Here is a 15,310-nt window from a genome sequence, read left to right as displayed (position 1 = left end):
TGAATGCAGAATACCTCTATCCTGAATAACCCCTATATTGTAAATGAATCATGTGACTGGTCTACAGATTAAATATTACAATGTTACAATGAATGCACTAAAGTAATATTGAACTAAAGTACAAGATAAAATGTTAGAACAAAGTTAGAACATGAAGGTTTCAATACATTTTTACAAAAGTCACAATGTTACAATAAAGGAGATGTTTTGAGTTTGCTTTCTGTATTCATATCGGTGATGTATGAGGACTTTTGATATGTAAAATAGTCACACTAGCATGTGATGAAGTATTTTAGTGGCGATGATGGAGATGCTGCCAGAAACAGAGTTTTACATTTTAGAAGTATTTTATAAGACTGTGAAGGAGAAATATGCTAACATAGACATTATCCCACCGGTCACCTTTGTGACCATAAAACACACTTTTCACCTAATTTTCCATGAAGATTTTCAGAAGTAATGATTGATTATTGAAAAGGGTTAGTAATGACATATGATTTGGATATTTCCATGTCTGGGAAAAATTTGGGATTAAATGGGTTAAGCTAACATTAATGATAACTTTAGCTAGTTAATGTAGTTTATATGGCTGCAGGCCCATTTTCTCTAAATCACAACTTAAAAAGAAGCTAAGCTGTCTGTCTCTCCTGTCTCCCTCCATCACCTGCTGTCTGTCTCTCTCTCCATCATCTGCTGTCTGTCTCTCTCCTGTCTCCCTCCATCATCTGCTGTCTGTCTCTCTCCTGTCTCCCTCCATCATCTGCTGTCTGTCTCTCTCCTGTCTCCCTCCATCATCTGCTGTCTGTCTCTCTCCTGTCTCCCTCCATCATCTGCTGTCTGTCTCTCTCCTGTCTCCCTCCATCATCTGCTTGTCCTCAGAAGGATGGATGCAGGAGTGGACACAAACAGGACTTTCAAAGAGCAGTGGTCACATCGACCAGATATTCGCTCTCTTCAACATCATTTGAAAACATGTTTGTTGATTTTATTTCATTGAATGAAAACAATATATATGTTTGTGTTTCTCCAGGACTCCAGGTTGAAGGAAATCACAACTCAACAGGTAAATAGAGAAATGAACAAGAGAGAAAGAAAGCAGAATCTTCACTTCTTTCACTGACGACTCTCTTCTTTCTGTTCAGAGCCTGATGATGTCAGGTTGGTGGGAGGAGCCAGTCGCTGTGCTGGAACACTGGAGGTGAGACGTCAGGGAGACTGGAGACCAGTGGATGGCGATGACTGGACCCTGAAGGAAGCAGCTGTTGCCTGTAGAGAGCTGGACTGTGGCTCTGCTGTTTCTGTAGGACTGAGAAAGGAGTCCTCAGACAGACCTGTGTGGAGGATCAGGTCTGACTGTGTTCATTCTGGATCCACTCTGAGGGAGTGTGCAACATCATTCTCCTCTTCCTCCATCCTGGATCTCACCTGCTCAGGTAAGCCCCTCAGTGACATCATCTATGACATCATCAGTAATGTTGCTCTGTGTCACTGCTGCAGGCTGTGGTGTTCTAAACGTATTCTGGTGTTACAGTTTATTTCAATTTCTTTGGCTCATCTCTTGAAACTTTGTTAATATTCTCAGAACCTGATTTGTCTAAATAGCTTCCATGTTCCAACACAACACCATAACTCACCTGCAAAAGGTCAGAACTCACTCAAAACATTGAAGTCGTGCTTCAAAACAAAGTTAGTGTCTCATATAAAAAGTCTCTGCCCTCCAAATGAAAAGTTCCTTTGACCTCATGGAAACAATGGTGGTCAGAATGTTTAGATGTTTTTCAGGACGGCAGTGGAGCCTGGAAATGTTCCTTATATCCACATTTCAGGTTTGTCCTATTTCTTTAGTTGACCCTGAATGTTTCCTCTACTAGAATGTTCTGTTTGTCCAGTGAACTGAACACTAAACTGAATACTATCCACATGCTGATTCATCAGTACAAGTTTCTTTTACAGTATTACACACTGCACTCACGTTTCCATGGAAACGGTTACAGTTGCCCTGTTCATGATGTACCTGAGCAGGTTCCTCCATGTTCAGACATTGTGGTTATTCTGTTGTAGTCCAGCTCTATAAATATGTTTGGTAACAGCCGTACTCATGAATAGCACCTGTCAGCTGACTGGTGTTGGGGTTGTAGCAGGAGCAGATTTGGTTATCAACAGTTAACTATCAATATCAATATGATTATCGGTATTAATAATTATATTTAATATATTATCATGATATAATCATGAATAAATGGGGCACCACCCTGGGATCAGGGAAAAGATAACCTAAAACTGTATTCAGTCTCAATATAAAGGTTTTATACTCACATGCCAATCATCGTGATCATTGGCATAGGAGTACAAAACCAATCGAACAATTAAAAAGGCGTGAAATTCAAGCACTAGCCTTCACAACCTGCTGTTATCCAGTGACATATACACAACAAGCACAAGAGACCGCTAGTTATAATATAATAAGATTTATTAAAGTCAGTAATAACGATCACAATCAATAACACTGCAATTAACAAAGCCTTATTACCTAACTACCTAACACACAAAGCTAAGCTTAAACAAAGGGAGATACACACGTGGAGTGTGTGTGTGTGCGTATGTGTGTGTGTGCGTGTGTGTGTGTGCGTGCGTGCGTGTCGAGAGAGAGAGAGATGGCTATGGGCGGCCACCGGATGGAGCTATTCCTCGCAGCGGTCAGGGGCGGAGCCACTGAGGTCTGACGGAGTAGCGAGAGAGAGAGAGAGAGAGAGAGAGAGAGAGAGAGAGAGAGAGAGAGAGAGAGAGAGATAGCCGTATGTAGCCACCAGATGTAGCTATGTCCCTAGCGCCCGCCGGGAACAGCTGGCTTAGGACACGTGTGTGCGGCGTGTATGTGTGTGTGTGTGTGTGTTAGCGGGACACAAACAAAGAGAGAGAGGATGCGCGAGCGATATTCGGAGGGACAGAAAGCGTGCAGCTATCACACGGGCTCGCGTGAATGAACTGGCGTTTATTCCGCGAGACCGGTCTTTTAACTGATAGTAGAGGCTTTCTGAGCTCGCGAATATGGCGGAGGTTAGTCGGAAACACTGTTACAGAAATCAACCCAGCTGCGTGGTACACAATCAGTATTCAAATACAGCAGCACATGAACCAACGGACTCGGCGGTCCGCGATCAGAACTTAAAACACATTAACAAGAATTACAAGCATATCCTACACTATCACTTGTGTCTCTGCCCAGACTGATAGCCTCTTACTGGTATCGTTGCGTAAGACGATGACGGCGTTCCGTAACGGCGGTGGTTCGTGAGTCCCCGGCGTCAGCGGGGGACGTGATGAGTCGGCTTCGTCCAGACGAGAGCGGAGCGGGTTTCCTCTCGTTGATCGAACTCAAATAAAGGAAACAGTTGGTGTTTCCTCCTTCCACGAGCGGCGATATAATCGCGGCTTGGCGATTTAGTCAGCTTACTTCAGACAGCGTCTGGTAGCTGGAAGGCAGGAACCGGCTTGGTTCCTCTTGTTGCAGCGGTGCGCTGCAGGAGGGGGTCGCCTCCCGTTGCAACGTGGTGTTGCGCCGGTTGTAGGAAGAGACGCCAGAGTAGGAGTCGGAGTAAGAGTGAATAAGAGAGCGTTCTCCGGGCGGCTTCGGTTTATAAAGCTCAGGCCGCTCCAGGGGACCCCCCGGGGTTCCCTGAAGATTGTCAGCCAATAGGCACTGGTTGTGAGGTGTCGCATCTCTCACCTGGGTGAGATGTGAAACTAAAATGGCGGTGTAGTTTTTATTCCCCTTTGTCCCTTTGTCCTGGCCACATGTGTAGGCTTCTGTAGGCCGCATTGTGTAGTCCTAACGGTTAGGTCCCAACACTGGAGATGACGTGTGATTGGTTGATGTAAGATGGGACAAACTCCTCATTGGTTAGTGAAGTTCAAGTTTCTCCTGACAGACAATTTACCAGTTTAGTGGACGTTAGAAAATACTCCATAGTACATAATGATATTCATGGTATATATGCTGACACATTTAGACAGTTGAACGGACTATTGTACATGTGATGACTCACACCATGAAAGAATTCATACACGTTTTGAAGAGAACAACTATTCAACTGAGAAGCAACATAATCAGTTTTGATCAGCAAGATATGTTCAATCATTAATTGTGCAAATTGTAGATAATTGTACTCATTTGCATATATGTGCTAAAATATTTGCAATTTGTCTAAAAGAATGAGAAATGACAATCTGTTGTGAAGCAGTGGCCAGTGGTTTGGAGGTTTACACATGTTGTTTAGAAAATATTCATTATCTTTAGAGAATTGTGGCAAAGCAGTTGAGAAAAACTGTAAATGATGAACTGATGGTGGAATTGTTTTGAGTCCAGTTTGAATCACTGAATAGTTTCATGACATCTTTTTCTCTGGTGTCTGGTGTCTTTTCTCTCTCTCTATTTGATCTTCTATCATCTCTCCAGACTCTGTCAGGCTGCTGAATGGGACTAGTCTGTGCTCAGGCAGACTGGAGGTGAAGTCCAACCAGTCCAACCAGTGGTGGTCCTCAGTGTGTGAAGCTGACTTTGACCAGCAGGATGCAGAGGTGGTCTGTAGGGAGCTTGGCTGTGGGGCTCCTTCAGTCCTCCAGGGGGCGCTCTATGGAGACGTGGGGGCTCCAACGTGGACCAAAGAGTTCCAGTGTGGAGGCCATGAGTCTGCTCTCCTGGACTGTAGAAGCTCAGGCTCAGATAGAAACACCTGCTCACCTGGCAAAGCTGTTGGACTCACCTGCTCAGGTAGAAGAGGAGCTGCAGCTTTGATCTGGTTCATTTCTGTTCTCATCAAACTCACTTTGCTCTTTGACTGACGACTCTCTTCTTTCTGTTCAGAGCCTGTCAGGTTGGTGGGAGGAGCCAGTCGCTGTGCTGGAACACTGGAGGTGAGACATCAGGGAGACTGGAGACCAGTGGTTGGCGATGTCTGGACCCTGAAGGAAGCAGCTGTTGCCTGTAGAGAGCTGGACTGTGGCTCTGCTGTTTCTGTAGGACGGAGAGAGGAGTCCTCATACAGACCTGTGTGGAGGATCAGGTCTAACTGTGTTCATTCTGGATCCACTCTGAGGGAGTGTGCAACATCAATCTCCTCTTCCTTCATCCTGAATCTCACCTGCTCAGGTAAGCCCCTCAGTGACATCATCTATGACATCATCAGTAATGTTGCTGTGTGTCACTGCTGCAGGCTGTGGTGTTCTAAACATGTTCTGGTGTTACAGTTTATTTCAATTTCTTTGGCTCATCTCTTGAAACTTTGTTAATATTCTCAGAACCTGATTTGTCTAAATAGCTTCCATGTTCCAACACAACACCATAACTCACCTGCAAAAGGTCAGAACTCACTCAAAACATTGAAGTCGTGCTTCAAAACAAAGTTAGTGTCTCATATAAAAAGTCTCTGCCCTCCAAATGAAAAGTTCCTTTGACCTCATGGAAACAATGGTGGTCAGAATGTTTAGATGTTTTTCAGGACGGCAGTGGAGCCTGGAAATGTTCCTTATATCCACATTTCAGGTTTGTCCTATTTCTTTAGGTGACCCTGAATGTTTCCTCTACTAGAATGTTCTGTTTGTCCAGTGAACTGAACACTAAACTGAATACTATCCACATGCTGATTTCATCAGTACAAGTTTCTTTTACAGTATTACACACTGCACTCACGTTTCCATGGAAACGGTTACAGTTGCCCTGTTCATGATGTACCTGAGCAGGTTCCTCCATGTTCAGACATTGTGGTTATTCTGTTGTAGTCCAGCTCTATAAATATGTTTGGTAACAGCCGTACTCATGAATAGCACCTGTCAGCTGACTGGAGATGACGTGTGATTGGTTGATGTAAGATGGGACAAACTCCTCATTGGTTAGTGAAGTTCAAGTTTCTCCTGACAGACAATTTACCAGTTTAGTGGACGTTAGAAAATACTCCATAGTACATAATGATATTCAGAGATGGACAGAGTACACGACCCCAGTACTTGAGTAAGAGTACAAATACTACCGGTCAACATTTACTCCGTTACAAGTAAAAGTAGCTCAGTCGACATGGTACTCGAGTAAGAGTAAAAAAGTACTTGCTTTTAAAAGGTACTTAAGTATCCAAAAGTACATGCTATTAAATTTACTTTAAATAAAAGTAAGAGTAAGAGTACATTTCAATTAAAATGAATGGGATCACAGGACTACAGCAGATGTTGCAGATGTTTATTAACAATCATTGAAATTGTAACCAAATGAACCTGCACCGTCCAACGAACTCTCTATCATTGGGAACTGGAACCCCCTCAAAGACCAATGTTGTCCCCACACCACTGGTTGAGAATCACTGTTTTACAAAAAACGACATCTCTGCTTTCAATAACTCAATGTTGAGGTCACTTGTCTTTACAGGAAGGACAATATAGGAGCACAACAAACTCTGTCTCCCCATGTCTGTCTTGTCTGTCTCCGTTTCAAACCACAACACACACACACACACACACACACACACATACACACACACACACACACACACACACACACACAGTGCCACTTCCTACAAAATGTAGTTTTTGTGATCAACACACACTCACATTCTCACAACACGATGACATTGACCGAGACAAATAGGAAAAACACACGGTGAAAGTCTGGTTAACTTACGTCAACGTGTTTCTTTAAGTTGGACGTGGAGTTGTTGAAAGCAGAGATGTAGTTTTCCTTCGGCAAACACAATACACATTGGAAAATATATGACTGTTTGTCTGTGTCCATGTTTTTTACTCTGTAAAACTCAAACATGGAGTCCAGATAAGGCCAAGGATGTTCTGAAAGTTCCTCCGGATCATTATCACACTCAGTCTGAGACTCAGTCATTGTCGCGGTTTTGTGTTGACAAACACAGTGGAGAGCGTGGCTACTTTGGCGGTATCCTTATGGGGAGGGATTACGTATTTCTGCTTTTACGTAGATCCCAGTGGAGAGCGTGCACTGTGATAGGTTTCCTTCTTTGACAAACACAGCTTGTGTTCAATAGTATTTAAAACAAAAAGAAAGAAAAAAAAAAAGAGCAGACCTGAAAGTAACGAGTACTTTTCAGCCTTTCTAGAAATTAACTCGAGCAATCATAATTTCACGTCATGAAGATGTTATAGGTTAAAGCAACTAATGAAAGACAAGTAGGCAACTTCGAAGAGTTCTCATCTTTACTCTTTAGTGCAGGGCTTCAGGGCTGTAGTGCTACTGTGCATCATACTGTCAATTAACATAGCCTACTGTCCATCAACAACATTGGAAATACATAAATACAATACAACATTGTAAATAAATATAAATGAAATGTAAATGTGTTTGTCACTAATACTTAAATACAAGCAGATTAGTGTCCACTGGTTGTTTCTATTTGAAAGAGCCAAACACATGCCCACGCCGGTCTGTAACAGAAATGAACTGCTGGCAGATTTCTGTCAGATCAGTATTGTCAAGTCTCCTCCTTCATCTCATCCTGCTTCTCCTTCTCCTCCTGCCTCTCTTCCTCTACCTTCTCTGGCCTCTCCTCCTCTATCTGCTCCAGCCTCTACTCCTCCAACTCCTCCAGCTTCTCCTCCTCCATCTCCTCCAGCTTCTCCTCCTCTATCTCCTCCAGCCTCTCCTTCTCCTCCTGCCTCTCTTCCTCCATCTCCTCCAGCCTCTCCTTCTTCTCCTGCCTCTCTTCCTCTACCTTCTCTGGCCTCTCCTCCTCCATCTCCTCCAGCTTCTCCTCCTCTATCTCCTCCAGCTTCTCTTCCTCTACCTTCTCCAGCCTCTCCTTCTCTACCTCCTCCAGCCTCTCCTTACCTCCTCCAGCCTCTCTGCAGTCTGTCACCTTACACAATGTGTTGATGCATGACATGAACAGATACATTAGGGATACAATGATCATAGAGCTTGATGGTACAGTTATTGCCTGAGCAAAAAAGGCTTTTACTAAATATTAAGATTACTTAATATGAATTAATTATATTTGATAATTATAAAATCACATGATCATCTAGAATCTGAGGTTTTATTGTATTTCCACCACAAATGTTCTTTATTTCTGTTTTTAAACCGTTGCTCTCTTCTACACAAATACATGAAAATAAGAATGAAAAAATAACTTTAACAAAGTGTATCTCTTTGGCATTAAATATTCTCTTTTATTCAATATCTGTATTGTTGAGCCTCTACCTATACACCCTTGAAATAACTTACACTTTGACTCCTAAAGAAGTCTCTTATACACTTTTCTTTTCTTTGACATCCTTCAAATCCTGGACAGCACACACACACGTACACGCGTACACACGTACACACACGTACACACGTACACGAACACAAACAGACACAAACACAAATGTAAATGACACCACTGATATTAATATCCATCTAGCTGACGTGACCCAGGAAGAACAAATGCCGAACATGTTGACAACCTGCAGATAACATGCACTGCCTCTCGTCCGGTCCAACTAGCAGGTTGCAGGTAGTTTTAACAAGCAGAAGGAGTGACAGTGGGGACAGCCAATCACATGTAAGTTAGCGAGAAACCGGCAGCCAATCAGGGAGCGGTATTTAGGTTAGAGGCGGGACTTCTAGCAGAGACCGACCCTTTGTGTGCCATAATCATTGACTAAACACTACGGACAGCGGTTGTATTGATAGTGACTACACAGTAGCGGCTGAATATTGGTAGGGACGTGTCCCTAGCGTCCCTACCCAATTCTACGCCCTTGAAAAGTAAAAGTATTTGTCTTGGAAATGTATTCAAGTAAGAGTAATAAGTACCAAAGAAATCTAATACTCAAGTAAAGTACAAAATCCTCTGGATATGTACTTAAGTACAGTACTTAAGTAAATATACTCCGTTACTGTCCACCACTGATGATATTCATGGTATATATTAGGGGTGTCAACGATACAATAATAAATCGTAACCGTTTAGAAAAATCAATAACCGTTTACACGTCATTTTCCCTCCTCCTCGTTTATTTCTCACCAATATATACGGCTATAGTATCCGGCCCGCGAAGGAATATTTACTGGCCCGTTTAGTGAAAAAAAAAAACATTAAAAAATGCTGGGCTGGCCGTATAGTGTCTGATATGAGCTGCCCTCTCTCATCTCCGCGCAGCACAGTGGAGACTTGCTCCTTAAGGCGCGCGGCCACAACAATCCTCACCGCGCGCCCCCGCTACGTTCTTCTTCGTGTACGTTCTTGATGTTGTTCTGATGACCGTCCGCCTCGTTGAACCACCACGATGTCGCTTTCTACTTTGAAAATTCGGAAAGTTGACACTGTATTTTGATAAGCTGTTGCACTCTTCAGACTCGTGGTGTGAGCGGAACCGGACCGGACCGGTACTTTATAATCAAAATGCGGCTGTGTGTCTCCGTCCAAAATCCGCTGCGCTCGCGCTGCCTGCTCGCACAGATCCGCTCGTATTCACATGCGCTGATGCAGGTCGAGTGTTGACTAGAAATATATGCAGACGGCGCTCCTTCAAAACAACATCAAGCCCTGTGTGTGTAGTATTATATGTACAACAGTTGAGTGTAATTCATGCCAGGCAACGTTGGCTTATAGTAACAGCACGGGATCCATGCGCAACCACTTACAATGGCTTTGATTTCATGGGATTAGCATTAGCATTAGCATTAAACGTTGACACCCCTAGTATAGACAGTTGAATGGACTATTGTACATGTGATGACTCACACCATGAAAGAATTCATACATGTTTTGAAGAGAACAACTATTCAACTGAGAAGCAACATAATCAGTTTTGATCAGCAAGATATGTTCAATCATTAATTGTGCAAATTGTAGATAATTGTACTCATTTGCATATATGTGCTAAAACATTTGCAATTTCTCTAAAAGAATGAGAAATGATAATCTGTTGTGAAGCAGTGGCCAGTGGTTTGGAGGTTTACACATGTTGTTTAGAAAATATTCATTATCTTTAGAGAATTGTGGCAAAGCAATTGAGAAAAACTGTAAATGATGAACTGATGGTGGAATTGTTTTGAGTCCAGTTTGAATCACTGAATAGTTTCATGACATCTTTTTCTCTGGTGTCTGGTGTCTTTTCTCTCTCTCTATTTGATCTTCTATCATCTCTCCAGACTCTGTCAGGCTGCTGAATGGGACTAGTCTGTGCTCAGGCAGACTGGAGGTGAAGTCCAACCAGTCCAACCAGTGGTGGTCCTCAGTGTGTGAAGCTGACTTTGACCAGCAGGATGCAGAGGTGGTCTGTAGGGAGCTTGGCTGTGGGGCTCCTTCAGTCCTCCAGGGGGCGCTCTATGGAGACGTGGGGGCTCCAACGTGGACCAAAGAGTTCCAGTGTGGAGGCCATGAGTCTGCTCTCCTGGACTGTAGAAGCTCAGGCTCAGATAGAAACACCTGCTCACCTGGCAAAGCTGTTGGACTCACCTGCTCAGGTAGAAGAGGAGCTGCAGCTTTGATCTGGTTCATTTCTGTTCTCATCAAACTCACTTTGCTCTTTGACTGACGACTCTCTTCTTTCTGTTCAGAGCCTGTCAGGTTGGTGGGAGGAGCCAGTCACTGTGCTGGAACACTGGAGGTGAGACATCAGGGAGACTGGAGACCAGTGTATGACGATGACTGGACCCTGAAGGAAGCAGCTGTTGTCTGTAGAGAGCTGGACTGTGGCTCTGCTGTTTCTGTAGGAGAGAGAGAGGAGTCCTCATTCAGACCTGTGTGGTGGATCAGGTCTGACTGTGTTCATTCTGGATCCACTCTGAGGGAGTGTGCAACATCAGTCCCCTCTTCCTCCATCCTGAATCTCACCTGCTCAGGTAAGCCCCTCAGTGACATCATCTATGACATCATCTATGACTGTGGTTTTCAAACTGGGGCGTGCCGAGTAGGGCCCTATGACAGAATCACATATTTTGACAATGAAAATGTAATCAGCTGTAAAATGCGGAATTTCATTGAATTCTTTGTTTTCTCTCTCTCTCTCTCTCTCTCTCTCTCTATATATATATATATATATATATATATATATATATATATATATATATATATATAACATTATAAGCGTTTGACGAAAGAAAAGAGAAAAAACACATTGAGAGTCTCTCCTGTGTTTTAGTGTAATTAACGGACACCGCTTCATCCAGCGTCTCTCCTCTCTGTCTGTTTCACTGAGGGGCGGGGCTGACACACACACACACACACACACACACACACACACACACACACACACACACACACACAGTGATTGATAGTCATGTCGAAGATGTTTATGATACGTTTTTTCTGAGTTTTGTCATCAAATGACCCACAAGAATCCATGTGATGAGCAGCTCCAAACACAATCTGACGTTAGAAACATTGAGAAATGAACTGATTCACAACTGATAGTGAAACTTAAATAGCGGCCAGTGGATCGACAGACGCGCTGACTTCAGACAGGGTGAAAGTCCTTAAATGATTGCACACACATTTGCATATTTATGCACATGTTCATGGTCTCTGAATAACAAGGAATTATAATAAAACTACTAGAATGTTTTAGGGCTGTTGGAACGAACTTCTGGAACCGAATATAATTAGAATAGTAAACAAATCAGTACTATTGGAATGTATACATGTATGTAATGAAATAAGTGTATGTTTTGTTAGAAATGTGTTTTTAACACTAGGAAATCTCGTCCTCCTCGTCTTGGCCTGCCCACATAAACGGATGCTTTTGACACATGAAGTCTGATGAACAGTAAAGTTTTCTGAATCACAATCTCACCACAGAAACAGCGACAGCAGCGCACGCAGAAATAACGGCGCGGCAGCGCTCTGTGAAATGAAACAAAGATATGGACGGAGCTCTAGAAGCGATGACGTCATGACAAAGATGCATGCAATGTGGTTGTTTTACTTTCTTCATTCTTACTTATCTAGAAAGCTGTCAGCTGTTGGTAATTCAACATATTCAACATATCTGCTGAATGCACCAAGATATCTGTATGAGAGAAACCTCCACGTGTGCTGCTTCAGGAGTCCTCTGGGCCGACCACCAAGCAGCCTGAAAGGACTCCTTCTTCAGCTCCACAGCTTTCTGAGCCGCTGGTTTCCACCAGCAGGTTCTTTGGTTGCCACCATAGCAGGCACCAAAAGTGGCCACAACTCTGAGCAGCTCAGTCGGGGGCTCGTCAGTATCTCCACCCCCACGTGGAGTCCTTCACCCTGAACACCTCCTTAGAAGGAGAGAGTCCAGCCCCGATGGCTTTTACATCTTACAGCTCTGTTTCTAAACACAGCTTTATTCTGAGGAAGATAAGAGAGAATCCAAAGTTGTAACTTCTCTGTGTGGAGAGCAACGTTTGTGGAGTCTCTGAGCAGAAGGAACAGAATAGAGGATCTGCAGATGATGATGTGTTTCTGCTTGAAAACATATTGAAAGTGTTGAACAATGGATAACAGTTGTTAGAGTGTATTCATGTAAATGTGATGTAACACTGCTGCAGGCTGTGGTGTTCTAAACATGTTCTGGTGTTACAGTTTATTTCAATTTCTTTGGCTCATCTCTTGAAACTTTGTTAATATTCTCAGAACCTGATTTGTCTAAATAGCTTCCATGTTCCAACACAACACCATAACTCACCTGCAAAAGGTCAGAACTCACTCAAAACATTGAAGTCGTGCTTCAAAACAAAGTTAGTGTCTCATATAAAAAGTCTCTGCCCTCCAAATGAAAAGTTCCTTTGACCTCATGGAAACAATGGTGGTCAGAATGTTTAGATGTTTTTCAGGACGGCAGTGGAGCCTGGAAATGTTCCTTATATCCACATTTCAGGTTTGTCCTATTTCTTTAGTTGACCATGAATGTTTCCTCTACTAGAATGTTCTGTTTGTCCAGTGAACTGAACACTAAACTGAATACTATCCACATGCTGATTTCATCAGTACAAGTTTCTTTTACAGTATTACACACTGCACTCACGTTTCCATGTGTGGAAGAAACTCTTCAGGTCCAATTCAGTGGCTGGTTCAAATGAGGTTTAATCACTGACAGTGGAGAAAGAGCAATGTCGCAGTTGCCACACAGTCCATTCTACATGATGTGAGGCAAGAGACAACTTATACAGAACCAAAGGGGCAGGTCTAAACAGTGGATTTACATAGCTTCAATACGCGTCTCTCCCAAGTGGAAGAGACGTCCTGAGACAACATAAAGGTGTGACTTCCCTCGGAACAGCTGGGATCTTTCTACATAGTTTCACAACAGGGGCCATTCATGAAGGCCTTGATCAAGTATGTGAGATGAAGGTGTTTCGGAGACGGTCCAGGAAGGGGGACAGATCAAAGGGTCTTTTCATCAATACGGCAAGGGTTAACACAATGGATACAGCTCAGCAGGACATTTGATGTTTAGAGAGAAAGGAACATTATACCAAAACCAAATAAGAATTGTAAGGTAACACAATTTCTTCTACAATTCCCCATTTTGTCCTATAGGACAACACTAAATACACAAGAAAATGTAATCAAGTGAAGTAAGAAAATTACAATACATCAATTCTACACAAATTGTCAAAAACATCATGAAATAATTATTTAGGTACGTCGTGAGTAGTTCATTGAGTAGTCACCTTAGCTGTAATAATTTTACACATTGCTCTGATACAAGAAAAAATAATAAGGGGTAATAAAAACCAGATTATTCCAACATAACAACAAAAACATCTATTCTATATTCGTTCCAATCATTCAAAAGTTTTGCTAATATTGCTGGTGTGCACCTCATCAGTATTGTGTTGAATGCGTGCAATGATAATCTGTCACATAAGTACAACATTCAACACAAATCACTGCACAAGTGTCACCCTGAGATGCTAAAAAGATTGTCTAAAGCTGTAGGCAGGAGGCGTAGACGAGGTTGAAGTCCAAACAAAGTCCTTGTTGGTCATGGAGGAAAGCACGAAGTGACAATTTGAAATTCATGTCATGTCCACTTCCGGTGCCTTTAATACACAATTCTAATGGTCCTGGAACTACACTAAGAGGGATGGTAGCAGGGGCATCCATGCACGCCTGACACTTGTTTATGGATATTTTGCAGGATAAAGTTCTAATTTCAGGTGAAAACTGGAGAAAGTTCATGGGTGTGAGATGAGTCATCAGTGGGAAGAGTTCATCATGTGTAACTGTTATGGTTAGAATTCAAGCTTTTGTCAGCTATCATTCTAGGCAGGTTGATATAAGTGTTTGTAGAAATAATTTGGTCATGTGTGAGAAATGTATCGGGTCCAGTTTCCCGTCTCTGTTGAAGGATGGAGCATTCAAGCAGGGACGAGATGTTGCTAATATGCTTCTTTTTTTTTTTTGGTGGCTCCGTGGTTTCAGTATCAAGAGGGGGATCTTCCAAAGCAACCTTCTGTCCCCATTGCTTAATACTGGTACTGCAAGGGAGCCACAGAAGTGATAATCCGGTCACAAGCAGCAGCCATGTTGGTGTTCTCCATCAGCATCTGGTCAGAACAGCACCGCTCCGGGTTGTTCTCCTGCTGGGCTGTTGATCTTCACTGGTCCATGTTGGCATCCCGCTGGGCTGTTGATCTTCTGCAGCGTGACGAGTGGATCCATGTGGGGTATCCTTCACACTTCATGACAGTGTTGTTGGTCAGCAGTATTTGAGATGGACCGGTCCACCTGGGCTGGAGAGCGTTCCTTCGCTTGAACTGCTTCAGGGTTGAAATCACCAGGCTGAAGGTTGTGACAGCCCCCGTCAGTGGGAGGTGTCTGGGCTGCGATCACCTGTTAGTGCAGAGCTTAGACAGAAGAACACAGTTCCTTGCAGAGTTCTCGTGTGATAGAGGAGTTGAAATGGGTGCCGTCGTCGCTGTTAATCCAGCGTGGGATCCCAAACAGGCAGACAATGTCTCTGAGGAGCAGAGTAGTCACTGTTGTGGTGTCTGCTTTTCTGTTTGCAAAAACTTCAGTCTATGTTGAAAACATATGATTAAAAAAAACAATAACAATAACATGTGAACATATGACTTTGTCAATCAGCATATTTACAAAAGAGTCCTCACGGGGGGAATGCTCTTCTTGGTTTGTGTCGACAAAATTGTTTGAATTTAGGGACGTAACAGGAGCAACATAAATCTGCTTATTGCAGCAACCATTCCCCATTTGCTCCTGTAAGTCACACCATGTGTCACACAAACAAGTTGAGGAAGCAAGAAATGTGTGGCTAATGCGCGGCCGTCGCAGCAGCTCCACAATTCATAAAACAACACAACCAGGCAGAGCGCTCAGAG

The 15,310-nt window shown here is 43.1% G+C and overlaps 1 protein-coding gene across 1 annotated transcript in view; it reads left to right on the top strand.

Moving 5' to 3' along the window:
- Positions 1 to 15,310, top strand: part of LOC311010064 (scavenger receptor cysteine-rich type 1 protein M130-like) — a gene marked incomplete at its 5' end in the record, with an annotated part of 423,347 nt that overhangs the window by 398,465 nt on the left and 9,572 nt on the right. Inside the window, 5 exons of the mRNA XM_084004545.1 lie at positions 1,143 to 1,433; positions 4,457 to 4,771; positions 4,865 to 5,149; positions 10,151 to 10,465; positions 10,559 to 10,843. Coding sequence (XP_083860671.1) covers positions 1,143 to 1,433; positions 4,457 to 4,771; positions 4,865 to 5,149; positions 10,151 to 10,465; positions 10,559 to 10,843 — 1,491 coding nt within the window. The remainder of the gene's footprint in view (positions 1 to 1,142; positions 1,434 to 4,456; positions 4,772 to 4,864; positions 5,150 to 10,150; positions 10,466 to 10,558; positions 10,844 to 15,310) is intronic.

This window comes from Eutrigla gurnardus, assembly GCF_963514095.1.
Source record: "Eutrigla gurnardus genome assembly, chromosome: 24".
Taxonomy (NCBI): domain Eukaryota; kingdom Metazoa; phylum Chordata; class Actinopteri; order Perciformes; family Triglidae; genus Eutrigla; species Eutrigla gurnardus.
Note: the sequence above shows the minus strand (reverse complement) of the source record. Positions and strands in the feature narration are given on the sequence as shown.